A 23,032-nucleotide genomic window follows, 5' to 3' on the forward strand; every position below is an offset into this window, starting at 1 on the left:
AGGGCTCTCAGTTTTTACATATCTAGAATGGCCACATTTCGCCAAAATGACCAATTATTCATTGGCCCCAAATTGGGTCTTGCTGTTACTAAACAAACCATATCCAGATGGTTCATCCTGGTTATTGGTGAATGCTACAGATTAGCAGGTAAGAAACCGCCGGAAGGCCTAAGAGCACATCCCACAAGGAGCATTTGTGGGATGTGCTCTTCAAAGAGGTGTCCTAATCAAAGACATTTGTTCAGCGGCCACTTGGTCGTCTATTGATACTTTTGTGAGACATTACTGCCTGGATTCGTCTTCCAGTCAGGGAGGACAATTTGCAAAAGCAGTCCTTCATTCGGTCCATGATTAGAACAGCATTCAGTTAGTACTCCACTATCAAATTATTACTGCTTTGGGACTCTATCATAAGATGAGGAATACGTGGGAGGACACAATGCATTTGAAGAACAAGTTACTTACCCCTGCTCACGTTCTTTTGATTAGATGTTCTTTTGATTGAATGTTCTTCCCACGGTTTCCTCATTGACCCTCCTAGCCTACCCTGCTGTACAATTTACGTGTTCTTACACTTTAACGTTTTCTGTGAGCCTACGGTCTATGGTACGCCTGGTAATTCCTCTTCAGGAGGGGAGAAGAAAACGGAACAGAAGCCAACGGGCCCTGTGTGCGCTTCTTATACTGATGATGACGTCGACAGTCAAACAGAGGCCCTCGAGGGACATCGACACAACGAGAATAGCACACAGCGCCCCCTGTTGAAAAGAATTTCCGAAGCAGCTGAAGCTGGAGAGATAATTATAAGATGAGGAATACGTGGGAAGAACATCCAATCGAAAGAACGTTACCCAGGGCAAGTAACTTGTTCTACTTCTTTTACTTGCAGTAGTAGTGCAAGCCCCTGTAGTTGCATAATCATCATGGACATTGCCCACACGTGATGGCCCGGGGTCCCAGGGTGTGGCGTGCCCTGTGCTTTAAGAACGTTGGGGGGCACAGCGTGGCTCACAGGGGAACTGCCAAATCTTGTGCTACGCCATTGGGCACCACTGGGTCCGACAAAAAGGGGTAGTGTGTAGTACGCGTCTTGAAGTCTGCCAGTGAGAAGCAACTCGTGAGTGTTTTCTATTTAAAATAACTGTGTGGTGCTATGGATTTATGTTTGCATCAATGATATTACATTCAATGTTATTTTTCTAAAAGTCCTCTGGAACCCAGTATTACACTTTGATAACAAAAGCTATGGGGGCTCTTGGGTATATTGTAATCACCTTTCCCAGGTATTATACTCCAGCAAAGATAACATTATCAGGTGCACTCCCCTGTGTGTACGCAGACCAGTCTGATAGGTTTCTTCGATTGTAGTGGTAGCTGACTCATAGATTCATTTATAACCAGGGAACTTTTTTTTAATGCTAAATACTGCCCAATGGTTTAATTTTCAGGCCTTGCTCATGCAGTATTTTGCTCCTTGGTAAACAGCAGCACGCGGCTCCCTAGGTCGGTGCTTTTTTGGCTTGTTTAACACAGCAACTCTACAGATAACGCATACTTCTGTGTCCATTGGTCTAAAGATGTTTCATACACTAGCTGTAGCCTGCGTTGGAGATTTCGGTTACCCTGTTACAAATACTGCATTATGTATTTTTTACATATAGACCCCCACATCGAATCTGGAAAAGGATGTTCCCAAAATGAGTGATTGTGGACAATCATGCTTCCCTCTGTGCATCGGTTCTTATGTCTGGCTAAAATGAGAGTGACTAGAAACACAAAAGTTAGATGCATCTGAAAAATCAGAAGATTGTTTGCCATCACTTAGGGGTGGGGTCAAATTACATCACTTCCTCTGATGTCATCAGGGGGTCAGTGGTCGTGTGATGTCACGTCCGCTACCCCTAGAATATTGGTGAAGTGACGTCCCTGGCTGGAGAGCGGGTGGAGGGAATGATCAGGGAACCGGTCGGGAGAGGGATTCTGTGTGCAAGGTGTGCTGCAGTTACAAGTAAATGCACAAAATGATTTTTAAAAGGCCCTAGTGGGGCAGAGGCTACTCACCACGAGCTAGTGGTGAAACGCTGACATGCAGTTAGTTTATTTTTAACAGTACGCTGATGGACTGACACTAGATACATGTGAGATAGACATCTCAAAAGAAATAGCACATCGCCTATAAAATCAGATTTCTAGTTGTGTCAACCGCCACTGCAGATGTGATGGGTTGAGCATTTGATTGATTGGCGCTATATGTCAGTGGGTTATCTCTGTTATTGGTTAGCTGCATATTTTATTTTCAAACATTTATTTTAAATTTTTCTTTTGTCTGAAAATGTTTTTTATTCCTAGTTGACAATCATTTTAGCCTTCATTTTAAAGTTTGATGTGGCTGCTTAGAAGCAGCCATGCATATTTTTGTCATGATTCATTCAAAGATTGAATGTGTACATGGGTTATCTTGATTGGCTGAGAGTTATAGTTGGGGTTGTAAATGGAATATCTTGAATGGCATGATGCTATGATTGAGACTTTACAGGGGACATCTTGATGGTCTAGGCTTTATAATTGTGACTACAAATAATGTGTTGATTGGTGGGCTGTTAATAGTTTCACGTATGTATTTGGAATATGTGTTGTTGTTGTGGTTCAAACCTGTGCATACCATCATTTGGTTGGCCAGGTGCTTGGGTCTAAACCTATAGCCGGTCAAGTGGCACAGCGAGTAGAGCGCTCGCTTTGACATCCGTGCAGAGCCTGTTAACGCAGGTTCGAATCCTGGCAAGGCCAAACTCAGCCTTTCATCCTTCCGAGGTCGATAAATGAGCACCACACACCGTGGGTAATAATGAGCAGCGCTCAGATACCTGAGGGTTCGTAGCGCTATATAAATGCCTAATTATTATTATTATTATAATTTTCCACATATGAAAATAAAGCAGGAATTGAAAAGTGAATCCGGAAGTGCGCTCTTCGGCTGTAATCACTGCTTATCTACTGGATTACCCCAAAAAGGAGTTTCTGGACTTTACCATTTTGCCTCAAGCACCTTAAGGAAACACCCTGCCCACTGACCCGGAAAAGTATATAAATCTGTGCTTGTGCGCTTCCGGCACACGCACATCTGGAAGTACACTCTGAAGTGTGCTGTTAGACTGTAATTGGTGCTTATCTACTGGATTACTCCAACAAAGGAGGACTTCTGGACTTTTACCATTTTGCCTCAAGGTCCGTTGTCTGCCTGGATTTATTAGCCAAATAGTAGCTTATTAGGTCTTGCCTTAAGCATAAATGACCAGTATTTCTATTGTATTGCAGCACCTTAAGGAAAAACCCTGGCCACTAACCCGTAAAAGTATATTAATCTGTGCCTGCGCGCATCCGGCGCACGCTCATCCGGAAGTGCGCTCTGAAGAGTGCGGTTTGGCTGTTTGGATGAGTGGACTGCTGTGGACTGCTGTGATGTGTAGATAATATGTGGTATTTAACTGTGATCTAACGCTCTTTTCTGCGGTATCCTACGATGCTTTATCTTTTATTTTCGTGTGATGTGAGCAAGTAAGTATTGTTGTATATGTTTACATGTTTCTGGATACATGGCTGACTCTTAAAAGCTAATTAGCTGCCTTGCGCTTTTTGGTTTTGCTTCGCTCTTGCTGCTGTGGATCATCCATCTTCCGGTGGCAATTTTCTGCTGTCTTTGTGTTTAACGTATTCCATTGTTAAATCTGTTGCACTACGTGCATTGTCTGTTGTGACTGTAAGCACTGCATAGCAATTGTCGGTGCGTGCTACTGCACAACTAATTATCATGCCTTTAACTCTGATTGTGGAAGTAGTTAGAGGTGAAAGTAAATCGGATGGCATTGATACTATTAAGGCCCATGTCATCCATATCTAAAGCATCTAGGAGAGTGAGACGTATATTTCCCCCTCAAGTAATCACAAGAGCTGCTTCTGTTTTGAACACTAATAAAATGACTGCATCCTTTCTGAAGGTAGCATCCACGGCAATGGCTAAAATTGATGAAGAGTGTGCTACACAAGACGTTATAGCTGAGCTGAATGTATCATTGGAATGTCTAGGCTCGAAATTTATTGAATCAGTTTCGATATGTCCCGACCATTCTTCACCTAAAATATTAAAGAAGGGAAGGGAGATCTAACTTGTACAGAAGGACGAGAAGTGTGGTCTACCTGACTTGCTTACTTTTGTGGACTTCCCTTGTGAGACAGTTATCAGTAGCAGCCCACAAGTGAATACTGTAGTTAGTAGCGGTGGCCTTATGCCAGCTTTTTTGCCAGCTCTGTCCCCTGGAGTTGAGGATATCTGCTATGGTTCATAGTTCTGTAACTGGTGACATAAGTAATTCTGGAATTTACTTTGTCGCTGCTTCTGATATATCTGAAGTGGGGTACACGGGAGATTCGCTAAATATCTCAAGTTCTGCAGATCTTCCCAGTATTGACACTAAGATTCTGTTTGATAAATGCCCCTCCACTGAATCAGCCAAAGTTGCCATCCCTGATGCCATCACAGTGATCAATGATGAAAATAATAATGTGGTGGTCTTTCCTGTTACAAAGTTTAGTGATAACCTGAACAACTCTTATGTGGCTATGGGTGACCTCCCTATATTTCCAAACACAAATGACATTAGTTCAACAAGCATGCCTTCCAAGGACATGTTCCTCACCTTTGAATGCCTGCTTACTACCCTAATCACAGAATGTTAGAAAATGGAAAACAAAATTGATCTCCAATCCATTCTTCTTCACAAAAGTATTAATAGAATGTGTAAATCTGTAAAAGATCAAAGCAGCAATACCGTGCTATCAGGATATTATCCCATTACTTCTGTGCCTTTACTTGCGCAGACAAATGTCAATTCTTCTAATGCACCTAGCGCTACTTTTGGGCGTCCTTTTTCATCCAAATGAGTAGCTGTCAACAAGAAAGTGAAACCAGTGTTTCAAGCTTTCATGTATGCTAGGAGAACAAATGCCAGGAAAAATGCCTGCATAATCACAGATCCTAGTGCACTATCTATACTGCCTCATACCGATGGCTCTTCTAGTTGTACGATGCCTGCAATTGCGACCAAGGTAGTGTTGACTCTGCCTGTAGCTCTTGTCTCTGCTACTATGGCTAAGACGGCTGCACTACCTCCAATAGATCCTCCTTCTGGGTCTGACACCTATGGAAATAATTCTTCATGGTCCAGGATGGTGCAAATAAGTTCTCCATCCAGTACTCACCCAAATATACCGGAGAAGGCGACTCAAACTACATAATTTGATCACTGGTCGTTCCGGCCCATCCACCTTCTGAGAGCAATGGTGTCTCTTCTTCCCTCTGCCCTACTGCCAGCACAATAAAAGCATTACAATTTCAACCCGTTTTTAGCAAGGACTATACACCTTCGATAAATAGATCAAGAATACTTGACATATTTCATGCAGTTGCTGCGTTACGAGTTATTCGAACAGATGGCATTAATATCGTTGATCAAATTGAACATACACGGTTTAGTATATCTAATATTTGGTTTTGCTCTGAATTAACACTTGAGTATTGAAGTATGAGATGGAGCTCTATTGACTGGGTTTCACAACTAAGATTGTGCAGATTGCATCTGTTAAACATAGTATGTCTGTGTCCGGAATCTGCTTACAGAAGCTGTCTAAAGCTACTTCATGGCCATCATCTGCAATATGTGTGCCTGGGAATGCTATAAATGCACCACATTCTACACTTGCTGGCCCTGTGGCAGATCTTTCTGACATAGTATCTGGAGCTGTTCCACTTCCCAAGGGATCGGTGGTGACACAAGTTGGGACCACAAGAAATAGTGATGGGCTTGATCCCAGTGATGGCTACTGGCAGTGGTTGCCTGTCGCCCTCAAAGCACATTTTTGTTCTTGTGGCAATGACAACAATGCCTATGCTCATGGAATACACAGGGATTTGCCCACTTATTTGAAGAAGGCGGCTTGTTGTCAGTGATGGACTTGTTTGATTATTGCCTTGCAGGTAACGTGGCTCATCAAGCCTATTTCCTTTGACGGTAGGAATACGATCCAGAAAGTAGCCACTACAGGTCTACACAGCCATCCTAAGGGCGGTGTTATAGTATCTGTGCGACATTCATGGCAGATCCTTGAGTAGCTCGGCACCACAGATTATATCCTTGGGGTGAAAATATTCTGTAATGAGCGATCCTTCATCCTGATAAATGTATAAGATCCTCCTAATTGCACGACCACCAAACAAAATGTTAGCACCATAAAACGTCTTCTTGATACAATTGGCGGATCGGTGCCGTTTTTCATAGGTCGATGTCATTGAATGCTCTTTATTGTTGCAGATGAAATCTGCACCTGTGAAATTTAGTGCGGCTAAACCGTAAACTCGATTGTGGATTACTTTATTTAAGTCCTATGAAGCTCTGTGCTTAAATGGCCTCTGTGCCTGTGATTCCTTGCGTGCCTTTACTCTCACTGACAGTAGGAGCTCCTCGACAATTGATTATTATTAATCAACCTGGATATGCACATGTAGTTGACATGGCGATTGTCCCTAGAGAGGAAAGCGACCATCTCCCACTATGTGTCCTGTTGGGTCCAGAAATTAATAAAATACCAACTAGTGAGTGTGACCTAAACAGCGACATATTTGTTAATCAGGGAGGTAATCGTATACAATGGAATCCTCATAACCTGATAAAAGGGCAGGAAGTGTTGATAGGTTTATTACCTCAATTCATCTAACTGTTCGGTGAGAACATAAACATCTCTCAAACGCCTATCGCTGAATCTATCACCCTACTGGCTCGATCCATCAGGGAACATATAACTAAACAAAGGCAGTCTAAAAGTGTTTTTGAATGTTGTAGTAAATCTATTACCAAACGTATTGATTTTGATCCGGCGATATCTGCAGCGGAAAAACATTTGCGAATAGTCGTCAAGTCATATTTGTATACTGCTGTAGGCTACTCTAGAACTGCGCTAATTAATGATGGAATCAAAAATGTAAATGAAGAATATCATCAGTGGCTAAAAAATCATAAAGCTTGGGATGAAAAAAAACAGATGGTTGCTGATCTTGCTAAATCTAATGATGGAATACAAATCTGGGAATTCATGAGACAATGTTCTAAAGGTGTTGTCCCAAGTCAAAGGGTGGCTGAGGGGGATTGGGTTGAATATATTACATCTACAATAGGATCTGCGCAAGGTAAGGCTAATCCAGTGACTATTCCGGAAGTAGGTTGGACATGCACTGCCTCTACTCTGGACATAACTGTGTTAATTGAACATTTGAAGAAGTCGCCCTGCATATAGTGTTCACAGATATTGGCCGGACCAGTATACTACCCACAACGTGGCATGAAAGCCATATTCTCCCTGTATACAAAAGAGGCCCACATCTACTGCCTGCTTGCCATGCTTGATATTGTGGCAAAGATATTGGCTAGGGTTCTTTTAACCGAATTGTCTGAATGGATAGAAGTGAATAATAATGAGAGATAAAGGAGCCGCTATCTGACTTACAGGCTCACTGCATGAGATGACTCTCATAGCTGTAACTGTGTAGCTTACATTTTAGCCTACCTTTAATGGTTAGGAGAGATGTGGCAATCTCAAGGCTATTCAATCCAATGTGTTTTCACTTAAGAACATTATCCAATGTGTTTTCACTTAAGAACATTATCAACACAGATACCCTTTCCAGACTGGCTTTTGACAAATTCATCGACAATACATAACATCTTCACCCTTGTGTCTGCTGTTAAATATTCCAATTTGAGACGGGAGACTGCAGTATATTGTGGTTTTATTGATTTTAGCGCTGCATTCGACACAATGCTGAAAAATAGGCTGTGGAAGAAACTGGTGGCTTGGAATATTCCATCTGGGCTTTTGAAGATGATAATGCTTTTGCATAAAGACACAAGCCTACAGGTTCGGCTAGATGGTAAAGGTAAACTATCATGTGCAATCCCCTCTAGCAGAGGAGTCAAACAAGGCTGCACTCTCGCAGAGATTCTTTTTAATTTGTATCTCACTGATTTTAATGAAGCTTTTGTTGACTTAAATCATTGTCCAGTTAAGGTTGACACGGAATGTACAAGTTGCTTATCTTATGCCGACGATCTAGCACTACTGGATCATACCACAAGGGGTTTACAGGCGATGATTGGTGCATTGGGGAGGAATGCTGTCCAAAATGGTCTCACAGTAAATATATCAAAAAGTAAAGATATGATATTTGCAGCTAATGAAAGGAAGAGATGTTGCCCTCTATGGTCACTGAATGGTGTAACATTAGAGACAGTCACATGTTACAAATATCTAGGTATCTGTGTTGATAATGTTCTTAAGTGAAAACACATTGGATTGAATAGCCTTGAGATTGCCACATCTCTCCTAACCATTAAGGGTAGGCTAAAATGTAAACTACACAGTTACAGCTATGAGAGTCATCTCATGCAGTTAGCCTGTAAGTCAGATAGCGGCCCCTTTATCTCTCATCTTCGAGAGCGGCGATCTAGACCAGCATATGTTGTAGCATTTCCTAATTGTAATGTGATTAGAAAATTTCTGGTTTTAAAATTTTATTTTAGTGATGTTCTTTAGATTAAGGAGGGATATATGGTGATGCCCCGTGCAGAACGACTATGCAGATTATGTGGTGATGATGATCTTGAAACTCTGGAACATATTAGGTTTGGCTGTGAAGTCCTGAGCATATTAAGAGAGAAATACCTGAAGATGTTTAATAATTAAATGGATTGCACTGAGTTGGCTCCGCTATGGTTGCAATTTATGGGTGGGAATAATGCACATTTTATTTATTTTATGGTTACATTTTATTGGAAATGCAAGAGATATTTGTAATTTTATGAAATTGATAAAATGATCGCTGTTTTAACCACGTTATCTTCCTGGCATGGTATTTTTAGTGAGGATCGATAGGATAGTCACTTGGTGTTCTGTCATGTGTTTTTGTGTACAACTGTATGTATGCAGTTTGTTTATTATCATTTTTATTATTGTGTTATCTTATGATGTTTTATGTCGTATATACAAAGCACTATATCTGTAAGTGTATTAGATTAAATAAATAAAAACAATTTAAGAATACATGTATGAAGCAGATTCTTATACTCCTAGCCATAGAACGCCATTCATCAAAGTGTGTTAGTGACATTGCCTAATGTGTCTGTGAAGGGGGGGAGGAAGTAGCAGGGAGATTAATGGACTATAGCAAAAGAAATAGGAAAACTGAGAAAATAACGTGGTAAAGTACTGCTCTTTGACTCTTGCAGATACCAGAGGTGATCACCTTCTGCTGCGATTTCCTAATGTCTTGGGTGGATGAGGAGAACATCCTGGAACTGTACCGGCTAGCGGATTTGTTCGACCTTAGTCATCTCAGCGATCAACTTGATACTTATATCCTGAAAAACTTCAACTCTTTCTCCAGGACAAAGACTTACAGGCAATTCCCCCTGGAAAAAGTTTACTCCCTGCTCAGCAGCAACCGCCTGGAGGTGGAATCTGAGAACGAAGTGTATGAAGGGGCTTTGCTCTACCACTACACCCAGGAGCAGGTGGACACAGACCAGGTATCACTGATGGAGCCCTCTAGGCTGCTAGAGACAGTCCGTTTCCCCCTGATGGAGCTTCCGCTTCTACAGCGATTGCACGATAAGCTCAGCCCATGCCCTCTGAAGGAGATGGTGTCCGGTGCATTGATGTACCACAGGAAGGAGTGCCTGCAGCCCTTGCTGCAGGGTCCTGAGACTGAGCTCAGGTCTGAGTACTGCTGCCTGGTGGGTTTCGGGGGAATGTATGCTGCTTCGAATGTAGTCTTGAGTGATCAAGCAAAGTTCCTGCACCCTGTGTCGGGAGGATGGAAGCAACTGACTGCTTCACAGGCACCCAAAATGTCCAATCAAGGGATTGCTGTGCTGAACAATTTTGCATACCTTATTGGTGGGGACAACAATGTTCGAGGCTATCGGGCAGAGGCAAGGTGCTGGAGGTAAGGCAGCAGGGAACATGATTTTATTGTTCTTGGCATATCTGTTCCTACCATCCTGTAATGTGCTTTATTCATAAGGCTTGTCCCATCATTCATTGTACTGATCTAACCTTCTTCTGCCAACCATCATTCTGTGTATTTTGCGCTTTCTTTTTCTTACTATTCACTTTGACTTCCTTTCCCTTTAAATAACATTTTTGGTCACCCTATCTTTTGTTCAGCATTATTGATCATCCTTTATCATATCTCTTCCATTCTATCTCCTCCCCCCATAATAGCTTCTGGCTTGCCTTCCCTTTCACTTATTGAATTTTCCTTTCCCATCTCCCACCTGTTACCCTGCCTTTGTCATTGCTTCTTCCTTTACATATATTGTTGCATCTCCAAAACATGTCTTGGTATTTTCCTTTTCTTGTCACTCGTTGGCCCTTTCTGTTCCCCGCTTTCTTTCCCTTCACACTGATTATTTCTTGCTCTATCCTTCATCGTTGTTTTCCCCTTTCTTTCTTGTACCCCATATACTAACTCTCACTCCTGCTTCCTGTTTTGCTTTCTTAGCTCTACCTTATTTATTGCTGCTTCTCATTCCCTGGCTACCTTCTTGCTGTTATCTCATATCCCTCACCCCATCTCATTTCCTCGTGACCTTTTTATCCTTCGTGCCCTATTCTTTCTGATGCTCTTCTCTTCCAGTCTTTGCTCTTTCTGCTGTCTTTCCTGTATACTCTTGTGGGATGTTTTGGCATTTAATAGATGGCATGGACCTAAGGTGGCTTGTGTCATATCTTGTAATGTGGTTTGGTATTTTGCCTGTTTTTGAGGTATGACCCCCGTCACAACAAATGGTTCCAGATCCAGTCAATGCAGCAAGAGCATGCTGACCTCAGTGTCTGTGCCGTCGGAGAATACTTGTATGCTGTCGGAGGGCGAGATTATCGCGAAGAGCTGAAGGTGGTGGAGCGGTATGACCCCAGAACGAACACATGGTCATATGTGGCTCCCCTGGAGCGAGAGGTCGGTTAAATAACACTGCAGCACACATACTTAGTACAGTATTGGAACATTGCCTCAATAAACACTACACAAAATATTTTAACCCTCTGTGCCCTCCACCCTAATGCAAACCTAGCACATACTGCTCCTGACTAGAAAAATCGTTCTCCTGCATTGGATCATTTATGGATTCACATGCTGTGAATATTCCCCGTCGTCATGCTGGGAATCCCCGGTTACTTTGATTTAGTAATTTTCCTATGGAAAAAATTTGACACCTTGAGTGTCCGATCGATGTCTTTGTGGATGCTTTTGGTCCCCACCAACAGGACGTTGAGTGTATAGCTCTGCCCCAGCAGCTACCCCATAGATTTCAACCGCCTTTCGAGCTGCTGGGATTCCTTGCGTTCTTCCCTCCTGAGAGACAATCGCGTTCCTCAAAAGAATTAATATTTCTTCCTTTTTCTCCATCGGAGCAACCGACAGCTACATGTACAGTCCCGTTCGAGACCATGGAGACATCCAGACCAAAAGTCCTTATTCTGGTCTTGTGACACTTGCTGCCTAAAAAATGTGTACAAAGGCGACATGCATGCAGATTGTCTTTACTGTCTCTACCCTAACCATTCCGCGGAGGAATGTGAAATCTGCCTGGGTTTTTTTCAAAAAACCCTTTAGGACAGAAACTGTTGCCTAATTTGCTGGCTTAATGAAGGAGCATACCTGGTGTCGGAAGTGGGTTCAAGGAGTGGGAGAGCTACCTCTCCCTCTGACAAGAGGTTGCCATCACGTCAGAGATCCAAGTCTGAAGAAATGTTGGCAAAAAAACAGGTGCGCCAAAAAACACCCACGAGCCACGATAAAGCCAAACGCTCCTCCCCGGTTAAGAAAACACCAGGTAGCAGTGAGGGGTCCCATTCTGTGTCTAAACACTTGTCGAAAGTCCCGTCCACAAAGACTCCATTGGAAAAAACGAGGGAAAAGGGCTCACGCCTGTCGACAAAACCCACGTCATACTCGTCGAGAAGGTCCTCTCCGACGAAGGACAAACACAGATCCAAGTCGTCCACAAAGACCTCGTCTTCTGCAAAAAAAGAAACGCCATTCGTCCTTGGAGTCTCGCAAATCCTCCTATGAAAAAGAGTCGTCCACGAGGCACCCTCCGCCGACCACCTCGTCGACAACCAAAAAACACATTCATCCGGGAGTAAGACTATGCAGCCTTCAACCCGTCAACCACTGTCACAGCATCACAGAGTTACCTACACAGGACAGTGTATCATCCGCCAAGGGTTTACTAAAAACCCAGACAAGGGATGCGGTAGAGCATGGACATGTTCATCCTGAAAGATCTCCTATAAGTTACCCAGACATCATACCAGAGGACATTTTACAGCATGAAATCACTTCAGATTTTGAGCCCCCACCAGAGGATTGTCCAGGGGTCACACACTCTGTTCCTGAGGAAGGTACTTCCCACTCTCCTATTCAGGACAAACCCTCTGATCGCTTACCGTCAAGAGGAGAAAACACACCTCTAAGAATTCAGACACCTACTCTACCATCAACCCCGTCTGGAATGGGAGGTATGAATCCACAATACCCCCTTCTACACCCACAATCCTTGCTCTCCCTGCAAGTGCTTTCTACACTACAGTCACTATTGGGGCAACTCAATGCCAGGCTTCCACCCCCGCAGCTACAGGCAGTTCATGTATGCGGAAAAGACCAGGGTACGCCAGGTCAGTAGCATCAAAGGGATCCAGGCCATCCCTCTAGGGAACAGAACACACTTCTAAGAGCTCAATCACCTCCTAGAACACCACCTCCACGAGGACATAGTCCACGTATAGGCGAGCAATAAGAGAGAGAATTAGTAGACAGCGTGGCCACTTGTTGGAATTCAAACACGCGCAAATCCTGTTAAGTGTCAAACCCGCACCTTCAAATTCGTCAACAGGAGGTGCGTCAAATGTTAAAGAAATGGGCGATCGAAAGAGTTCCTTGTTCGGCAAAGGGAAAAGGAGTATACTCCAGGTACTTTGTCATCAAGAAACCAGACAGGAAGTGGCATCTTATCTTATCCTGAACAAAAACATCATAAAGCAGTTCCAGATGGTGACACTTCAGGACTTCATAAAGGCAATACAACCCCATGAATATCTGGCGCGTAAGACCTCATGGATGCGTACTTCCACATCCCAATACACCCAAGGCACTGAAAGTATCTCAGATTCAATGTCGGTGAAAGCCATTACCAGTTTTGAGTACTTCCATTCAGCCTATAATCAGCACCCAGGACGTTCACAAAATGCCTAGCACCAGAAGAAGCTTTTCTCAGAAAACAGGGCCACCACGTCTAGCCATATCTAGATGACTGGTTGGTTCGAGGTCCAACATATCAGCAAACCATGTTTTCTCTGAGACAAACAGAAGCTCTTCTCCAACAATTGGGATTTGCAATAAATTACACCAAATCTTGCACAGTTCCTTCAAAACGTTTGGTGTTCTTGGTGCTCAATTCCTCATGAACCAAAGTCTTGTCAGACCCTCATCAGACAGGGTGAAAAAATGGATAACCCAAACAAATTCTTTCACTCCAAACATGTTAGTCACGGTGCGCACATACATGGCTCTCCTAGGGACCATGTCTTCCTGCTTCTCGCTAATACCCTACTGCAGGCTACCTATGCGGTCAGTGCAAAGGTTTCTGGCTACCAGATTCTCCCAAACCCAGGGATCCATATCAGACAAGAGTGCCATCTCTCAGACTCTCTCAAACACACTAAAATGGTGGACATACCGCAACAACATCATCAAAAAGGGAATGCCCCTCGTGGAGCCCAACTACCATCTCACAATTGTGACCGATGCCTCCCTGGCGGGATGGGGAGCTCACCTGGACAAATGCCAAGTCAAAGGCCTGTGGACCCCCGAAGAATCGGTCCTCCACATAAATGTGCTGGAGCTGCGGGCAGTACATTGGGCCCTAAAATTCTTACTCCCGCTAATCAAGAAGTCAGCGGTACGAGTCCTCGCGGACAACACAGCCACCATGTTTTATCTGCGGAACGCGGTCAAACACCCTGTCCCAAGAAGCACAGAGCATTTGGCACTGGCCCTTTCACAAAAACATTCTGCTTCAAGTCTTCCACCTCCCGGGGATACAAAACAAAGAAGCGGACACCCTTAGCTGGGATTTGTCGCAGTCCCACGAATGGCAACTACACAACCAAATATCCAAAATCTTTTCGACATGGGGTCATCCTCCCCTGGACCTCTTCTCCACTCGGTGCAAAAAGCAGTGCAGGAAATTCATGAGCAGGACCGCTCATCCTGACTCTCAAGGGGACGCATTTTCGTTCCCATGGACAGGCATGTTCGCACATGCGTTTGCTCCATTCCCTCTCATCAGGAAAACAATCCAGATGATATGCAAATATCACTCCAAAATATTCCTGGTAGCACCGTACTGGCCCAGACAAACCTGGTTCTCTGACCTTCTTCAATTGGCAGCGGACAATCCAATCCATCTAGGATCTCACACCAATCTCCTGTCGCAGAACGACGGGTTGATTCTACATTACGACCCGATCTCCCTCAAATTAACAGTGTTGCTCCTGATCACGCCGAATCCGTCCACTTAAACATCCCTCTAGACTGCCAGCGCATTCTAGACGCAGCTAGATCTTCGTCCACTAACATTTCCCTCAAACACAAATGGAAAGGGTTCTGTACATGGTGTGCACAGCAGCCCAACCTTCAACCACTGGCCATAAAGCCTCAAAAGGTTCTTCCCTACCTTCTCAAATTGCCAAAAGAAGGTCTAGCGATCTCCTCTATAAAGGTGTACATGGCAACAATTTCTAGATTTACAAGGAAAAGCTTATCTCCTGCTCTCTAGAGCAACAGGCTATTCATTCTTAAAGGGCTCTTTCGTACTTTTCCTCCAAGAAAAGGATTCCACCGGTATGGTGCCTGAATCTTGTCCTGGCCGGTCTTATGAAAACTTCTTTCATACCTCTATGAACAGCACACCTCAAATTTGTGACCTGGAAAGTGGCATTCTTAATAGCCATTACATCCTCTAAATGAGTTTCGGAACTACAAGCTTTAGTAGCAGATCCTCCATATCTGCGGTTCGTGAAGGACAAAGTGATACTTTCCACCAATCCTCACTTCATCCAAAAAGTGGCATCGGAATTTCACAAGAATGCAACCATAACTCTGCCTACATTCTTTCAAAAAGTCACTTCCCCAGCGGAGATAGCCATGTGTAAAGACTGGAGGGGGGTTATCTGTACTCCTGCTCTCTATATAACAGAGTCGAAGCACAGAGCACCTCAGCCAAGATTCTCTATTGTTGGTAGCAATGGACGAAGTTTAACTCTCAGGATGTGATGCAGGCTGGTTTTTAAGTACAGTGTAGTCCCCAAGCACCCACAAAGGAATGTCCACACACGGTTAGTGAAAACAATCTTTATATAAATAAGGTTCACGTCATATACACAATCACAATAACACACTTTGTACTCTGGCAATACTATAATGGCAAATATATACAGGTGTACGTGGTACCACTCTTAACTATCGATTCCTTTGAAATGCGTCCACTGCTAAGTGCCCCACAATAGCATACGAATCAGATTGTAAGATGAATCAACAATAGACACAGAATGAAAGCCAGTTAAATCGAGCAATTGGCAGAACAGTCCCCCGTCTACCTAGAGACAGTTCTGTGTGAGGATCCCCCATCCCCAACCTGGGCAACCTGTAAATGAAGCATATTTGATAAGCCCAGTCCAATTATGCCCAATAGTCTCGATTCCGTCTAAAGGTTGTACGACCCCAAACTACCTGATTTCGTAGAGTTCTTCGGTGAGTCGTTGATGGGCCGTTCTTGATTGCACTCCCTTTAATGCAGGAGCCACGGTCGTCGAGAGTCGGTGAAGAAAAGGGATGAACACTGTCGTTGTGGCAGCAGCTTCGGTTCTTGCAGTGCTCGTTGACGACTGGTCGAAAACGTCCTGCAAACTGAGGCGTACGGTGCACCTCGACGATGAGTGTTCATTACTGCAAAGAGTCGATGAATAACTTTGGCCATCAAGGGCCTCTGGTCGTCAGCGTCTCTGTGGTCTTCGAGTGGTGGGAAACCCACCGGCAGATTCTCCTCAGTCATCGGCGGCCTTGACTTTCTCCAGCAGGACGAAAGCGGTCGACGGTGATGAGCAAGGGAGTCCTTGGATCAAATGTCTTGGGCAAAGGCGCACTGCTGCTCCGGTCGGCGACATTGGTCGTCGACGATGATGGGACTTCAATGTCCGGGCACTTCGCTTTGTGATTCCGCAGTGGTCCCCGTCTCTGGTTGACATCCTTTCGAGGGTCTGACGTCCAGGGAGCTTTGGCAAAGCTTATCTGGTGCACGATGTAGCTCGGGAAGAGGTCTCCTAGCCAGGTCCTTCCTTGGATCAGTTCCTTGACAGTCACGCAGCTTTCAGATTAGCGAAGGACAGCAGCAGCAATTCTTCTTCTTCTTCCAGCAGGCTTTAAGGTTAAGCATCAAGTATCAACCTCAGCTTCTGAACAATGTCCATCAGTGAGAGGTCCCCAGATATACTGTTTGGTCTCTCATTCACTCTGCTGGGTCACACTCAGGCTACCAATCATTCAGAAGAGCATTCAGGCAGACAGGCAGCCAATCAAGCTCACAGTGCATTCAGGCCATTCTCCTCCTCCAGACACTCAAAACAAGGAATGTGTATTGGGACAAGTACCCAACCATTCAGCACTCCACACTGCATTCATACCAGTTTTCGGGCAGGGCTGTCTCAGTCTTTGTGTCACATACCATGAGCCAGACACCATAACAAGAAGTACATATTGGTCACACACTCCATTCACCCAGGTCCCACCCCAAGGGTGTACCCACAATATACAGTCACTGGGAAGGCTCCAGCCAGTCTGGCCTGGACTTTCCCACATTCTCCAGCATGGGGTCTGGCATGGATTCACATGCTCATGAATATTCCCCGTCGTCGGGATGGGAATCCTGGGTAAAAATAAAAAGCAGTTTCAGTTTCGTTTCTGAACTGTCTTAATCCTAATAACCAATCACTGGTCTCTGGGTCATACTGCCCCCAGCCAATGACTGCCTTTTACCTTAGCCCCTCCTCTGGCAGCCATCTTCAGATTTTTACTGCACGTTTAAGTGCTTGGAGTCCTCATGCTTAGTCTCAGGCTTTACTGCGTATTGCGTTTTTTCATATAGTTTACTCTTATTTTTCGGTCAATTCTAGCCTCAAGCTCCACCGATTCATCTTCCGATCAATGGGGACCCGTTTCGGAAATCTATATGCCCCTCAAGGGTGAATTTTCATTGAATTTCACTTCTTGGAGGACTCCAGAAGAACTTGGAGGCCTACCCCGCGTGGTCATGCCCAAAGACCAGGGAGACTCGACCCCTCTGTTTAGGATCTGCCCAGGATGTGGACTACAGAACGTCTTCAAAGAGGATGGACACTCACGGTGCCTCTACTGCCTACACGCATATAAATTGCATGTTTAGGAGGCCTGTGCATTCTGAAAGGACATGTCCTCCCGTACTATGAAGGACCGCCACAAGCGACTCGCTGACTGGCTGGAGTCGAAGAGCCCGGCGGCAGGTGAGTCCCGGCAACGTACTTCTCCGAAGAGAAAATCAGAGCGGTCTTCTAAGACCTTTGAGGGCACTCCGGCGACGGGGGCCCAACATAAGGCAAAGCACCGCCAGTCCGCGGGTACCGGGAGCGCTGTTGGTACGGGATTCTTGGCTGCCAGGCTAGGCGCGACAACACACAACGCCGTCAACCATGAGCCAACGCTCCGGCTCGATGAAAAGGAAATCGGACAACCCGGGTAAGCTTCTGGAAAAGGCCCGGCCGGTTCCGACGGAGAAAGCCAAGGGGGAGCTAGGCAGTGGCCCTCCCCCCACGGTGAAGACCTCGGGCGCGCCTAAGGTTGCAGAGGCCCAGATTCACCAGGCTAAGGCTTTGATTGAGGGAGTGGTGGCGTGCCTGACGAACACCGCAGAGGCGACCCCAGTGGAAACGACCCTGAAGCCTAGTGTTTCCCTGCCCAGCCGCAGGGAATCGTCTTTCACGCCCATCGATAGACCCCCGTGAAGCCCCTGGGTGAGAAAAAGGGGGGGGGGAGCGCGGTAGTCCTACTGGACTCAGATATCTCCTCTAAGGACCAGCTTTCAGGACTCGAGATGGTTCTTGACAAGCGATTTGCCGAGGTCAGGGCCACGGGAAGGACCCTGACGAGGTGGACGTGGAAAGCGACAGGGGAGAGGGCGAGGAACGGCAGATCGAAGAAAAGCCAGAGGACTCTACACCGCTGCCGACGTTACCGTTGCAACTGCTGCCTCCACCGGTGGACAGGTCGGAGGACATCTTGTTAGCCTTGCACACGATGTGCACAGAAATAAGGACAAAGTTGCCCTTGCCTCTGGCGGATGACCCAACGGCGCCTGGACCGCCAGAGAGCCCACCATCCAAGCGAAGACAGATCCTCCCCTGCCTTTCCATCCTTCACCTCCATTCCCTCCACCGAGGGACGAGACTGGGACAGAGATGACGGGGACAGATGACGACAGCGGTGACGACTAAACATATCTCCTGTCGCCCCCTCCCCAGGCTTCCCCTCCTGACGAAATTGGCTTGTTTCACGCCATGATTGCTAGGGCCTCAGAGCTCTTCCAGCTTTGCCCCGAAGAGCAGAAGATCTCTGCGGTGGCCAAGAAGAAATCGGCAGGGGCGACGGCATCGACTTCCACTTCCCCGCCGGACGCGAGGGGAAGAAGCTGGATGCCATGGGACGTCGGATAATCTCGTTCGGCAGCGACGACCATTAAGCCGGCCAACGCTTTCACTATCGTGGCCTGCTACGATAGGGAGCTGTGGTTTAAAATCGCCCCCCTCCTGGACGACAAGAGAGCAGAGGCCCTCGAAATCCTGCAGGAGGGCGAGGTGGCTTCTGACCACGCCATCACGGTAGCCACGGACATCGCCGACACTGGTTTTCGCCAGATGGGCAACAGCGTTTGCCTTCGCCGGCACGGTTGGCTCAGGGCCACCGATTTCCGTCTGGACATACAGACCAGGGTACTGGACATGCCCTTCGACGGGAACAATCTGTTCGGCAAGGCAGTGGATGAGCACTGCAGGCCATCAAGGCGGACCCTGAGGCGGCCCGTGCCTTGGGCATGCTCTATCAGCGACGGCTGTCCTTTCAGACCTCCGGAGCCAAGTCTGAAGGTGCCTCCAAAGGATTTGGCGGCAGCTCTTCATCGTACTGTGAGGTGGCCCGTTCTTCATCGTAGGAAGCCTACAGGAGCCACAGCAAGGCCGGTGGACATCATCGTCGTCATCGTCGCCAGGGGGCCCTAGGTGGCAAGGCCTCGGCGAAGCAGGACTGAACTGGCCGTGATGTCGGGCCCCCTCCCAAGCACCCCGGTGGGAGGCCAGCTGGCGAACTTCGTTGGTGTTTAGAAATCCATCTCCACCGACCGTTGGGTGCTGGATGCCCTGGCCAGGAAAGAAAGCCACATTCCACAGCTACATCTGGAGGTACGAGCGATGCTGGAAAAGGGCGCGATAGAGCGCGTCCCAAAGAGGCTCCGGTGCTCCGAAGTATACTTGCGGTACTTGCTCGTCCGAAAGAAGAATAATGACGGCGCATCCTAGATCTCTGCCACCTCAACAAATACATACAATCCCAGAAATTCCGGATGGTCACCCTTCAACACGTGCTGGGACAGCTGGAAGAAGGGGACTTCCTGTCGTCACTGGACCTGGGGGACGCATACTTCCACATCCCCATATGCAAGGGACATCGAAAAGGTCTGCGCTTCGTGGTCCAAGGACGGCACTATCAGTTCAAGGCACTGCCCTTCCGTTTGAAGTCGTGGCAAGGGTCTTCACCAAGTGCCTGGTGCCGGTGGTGGCACGGCTGTGCCTGCAGGGAATCAACGTCTACCCCTATCTGGACGATGGCCTCATCCGAGCGAAGTCAAGGGATGTGTGGTTGCCATCAACCACACATCGAAGACCGCCCGCCTGCTCACGGAACTGGGGTTCTCGATAAACTTTGGTGCCATCGCAGGACGCCCTGTTCCTGGGAGCCAGGCTCAACCCGGTGGCGTGACAGGCTTCACCGTCGGTGCAGAGGATAAAGGCCATCCCGGGCACGGTACAACGGCTGTTGACCATGGAAGTTGCCAGGGTGAGGTCCATCAAGTCCCTGCTCTGCATGATGTCGTCATGCATATACCTCATGCGGCTGTGCAGGTTGCGGATGCAGCCACTGCAGGAGTTCCTCCATGCCTGTTGGATACAAGTGTTGGGAAGCTTCGAGGACAAGAACACCCTCAACGAGACTTTCCGACAAGCGATCCGGTGGTGGGGCATCCACGCGCATCTCGCGGCGGGCATGGACTTCCAGACCCCAGCGCATCAGGAAATGGTGACAACAGACACCTCCCTGGAGGGTTGGGGCGCGCACACTGGAGATCTCCACGCAAGAGGCCTTTGGCTCCCGTAGGAGAGGGAGCTGCACATCAACGTCTTGGAGCTCGAGCCGTATTCTGGGCTCTCAGGTCCTTCCTTCCGTCCCTCAAGGGCAAGGTGGTACGGGTCTTCACCGACAACACCACCACAATGTTTTACATCCGGTAGCAAGGGGGAACCAGATCCCTGGCTCTCTCCAAGGAAGCACAAGATCTGTGGCACTGGGCCGTCGCCCAAGGGATGTTCCTGGTACCCTTTCACCTGGCAGGAGTGAAGAACACAGTCGCTCACTCAGCAGGGCGCTGCACTCTTGCCATAAGTTGGAGATTCGGCAAGATCAGGTAGATCTCCTATTCCGACGGTGTGGCAATCACCAGATCGATCTGTTTGCGACAGCGGCGCACACCAAGTGCCGGAAGTTCGCCAGCAGGTTTCCCCAGCTGGGGTGCTTGGGGGACGCATTCTCCTTTCCCTGGGACAGCCTGTTGCTCTATGCATTTCCACCGTTGCCGTTGTTTCTGCGACTCATCGGTCAACTCAGACGGTCCCGGTGCAGATGATCTTCGTCGCACTGGCGTGGCCGAGACAGATATGGTTCCCGGACCTTCTGGACATGTCAGCGTCCCCTCTAGTCAAGCTGTCGACGGACACGGACCTTCTCGCCAGGGAAGGAGGTGCGATCCTGCATTACGACCCAGGATCGCTGAACCTGCAGGCCTGGCTCCTGCAGCACTAGAGTTTGGAGGCTACAATATCCCGGTGGAGTGCAAGGAGGTACTTGCCAAGGCCAGGGCTTCCTCGACTCTTAAGTGCTATGGACATAAATGGAAGAAGTTCTCTGTCTGGTGCCGTGCACAGAACATCAACCCTCTATGGATTACGGCCCTTCAAGTGCTACCATATTTGCTGTCGCTGGCCAATGTGGGGCTGTCACATGCCTCCATCAAAATTCATCTGGCGGCTATCTCCCGCTACACCAGAACTCTGGGGCGGTCGTCACTGTGGTCCCACCGCCACTGTCAAGGAGTTCATGAAAGGACTGTTCCACTCGTTCCCGCCGAAGACCCCGGCGTGGGAGCTCAACGTGGTGCTGACCAGGCTCATGGGTCCGCCATTCGAGCCTTTGCATTCAGCGCCGCTGAAATTTCTATCGTGGAAGACAGCGTTTCTTGTGGCCGTCACCTCCGCACGATGAGTCGGAGAGATCCAGGCCCTCTCCTGCAAGCCCCCGTACCCGACATTCCACGAGACAAGGGTAGTGCTGAGGACGCACCCCTCCTTCATGCGCAAGGTGCCGTAGGATTTCTATCTCAACGAGTCCTTGGTGTTGCCTGTTTTCTTCCCGTCGCCTTCGTCACCGGCTGAGAGGACTTTGCACTTGCTGGATGTGGCTAGAGCGCCGAGGTTCTAAGTGGACTGCACAAAGAGTTTTCAGAAGACATCACAGCTGTTTGTGAACTTTGACCCTGTGAACTAAGGGAAGGCCCTCTCCAAGGCTTCCATTTCCAGATGGCTCTCCGGCTGCATCATGCACTGTCATCGGTTGGCAAACCGCACGTTGCCTGACCGTCTGAGCCCATTCAACCAGAGCGATCGATGCTACTGCAGTGTTCCTGTCTGGTGTGCCCCTGCTGGACATCTGCAGGGCTGCTACGTGGAGGTCGACACACACCTTCACGAAATTCTACTGCGTTGAGCGGGATTCCAGGGAGGAGTCCAGAGTCGGCCAAGCAGTGCTGCACAACCTGTTCGCTTGAAGGTGAGCCTGGTGAGGAGGTAAGAGATGCTTAATGTTGAGCCTTGCCACCTCCCGTGGTTGTGCATGCGTGTACTGCTATGTATTCTTGTATTCATGAGCATATGATTCCATGCCAGACCTCATGCTGGAGAAGGAACAAGTTACTTACCTGTAACTGTTGTTCTCCAGCATGGGTCTGGCATTGATTCAAATGCGAACCCTCCCGCCTCCCCCTCTGCTGCTCTTCTCTTGGTCCTACTGCCAGTTTACGTGCTACCAAATCTGAAGATGGCTGCCAGAGGAGGGGCTTAGGTAGAGGGCATTCATTGGCTGGGGGCAGTATGACCCAGAGACCAGTGATTGGTTATTAGGAGAAAGACAGTTCAGAAATTAAACTGAAACTGATTTTTTCTTTTACCGAGGATTCCCAGCCTGACGACAGGGAATATTCATGAGTATGTGAATCCATGCCAGACCCATGCTGGGGAACAACAGTTACAGGTAAGCAACTTGTTCCATACCATATATGGAACTTCCACCCAACAGCTAGTCAGGTGGAAGGGACAGAGTCAGGGCTTCCTAGGAATTTGGGAAAAACAAGGTAACATGCAATAGAAAGCAAGAGGCCACAGGGGCCATCTTGTCTCCTATCAGGAATCAACTGATTCCAATGGAAGGGCCTGGGTATCCCAACGTAGAGGA

General features: G+C 47.2%; 1 protein-coding gene across 2 annotated transcripts in view; it reads left to right on the forward strand.

Annotated features, from left to right (window-relative positions):
* Nucleotides 1-23,032, forward strand: part of KLHL22 (kelch like family member 22) — a 482,095-nt gene that overhangs the window by 272,457 nt on the left and 186,606 nt on the right. For both annotated transcript variants that reach the window (XM_069619884.1, XM_069619883.1), the window contains 2 exons: nucleotides 9,333-10,051; nucleotides 10,873-11,065. In XM_069619884.1, coding sequence (XP_069475985.1) covers nucleotides 9,333-10,051; nucleotides 10,873-11,065 — 912 coding nt within the window. The remainder of the gene's footprint in view (nucleotides 1-9,332; nucleotides 10,052-10,872; nucleotides 11,066-23,032) is intronic.

The sequence above is a fragment of the Ambystoma mexicanum genome, chromosome 10 (genome assembly GCF_040938575.1).
Source record: "Ambystoma mexicanum isolate Mex_15411 chromosome 10, UKY_AmexF1_1, whole genome shotgun sequence".
Lineage (NCBI taxonomy): Eukaryota > Metazoa > Chordata > Amphibia > Caudata > Ambystomatidae > Ambystoma > Ambystoma mexicanum.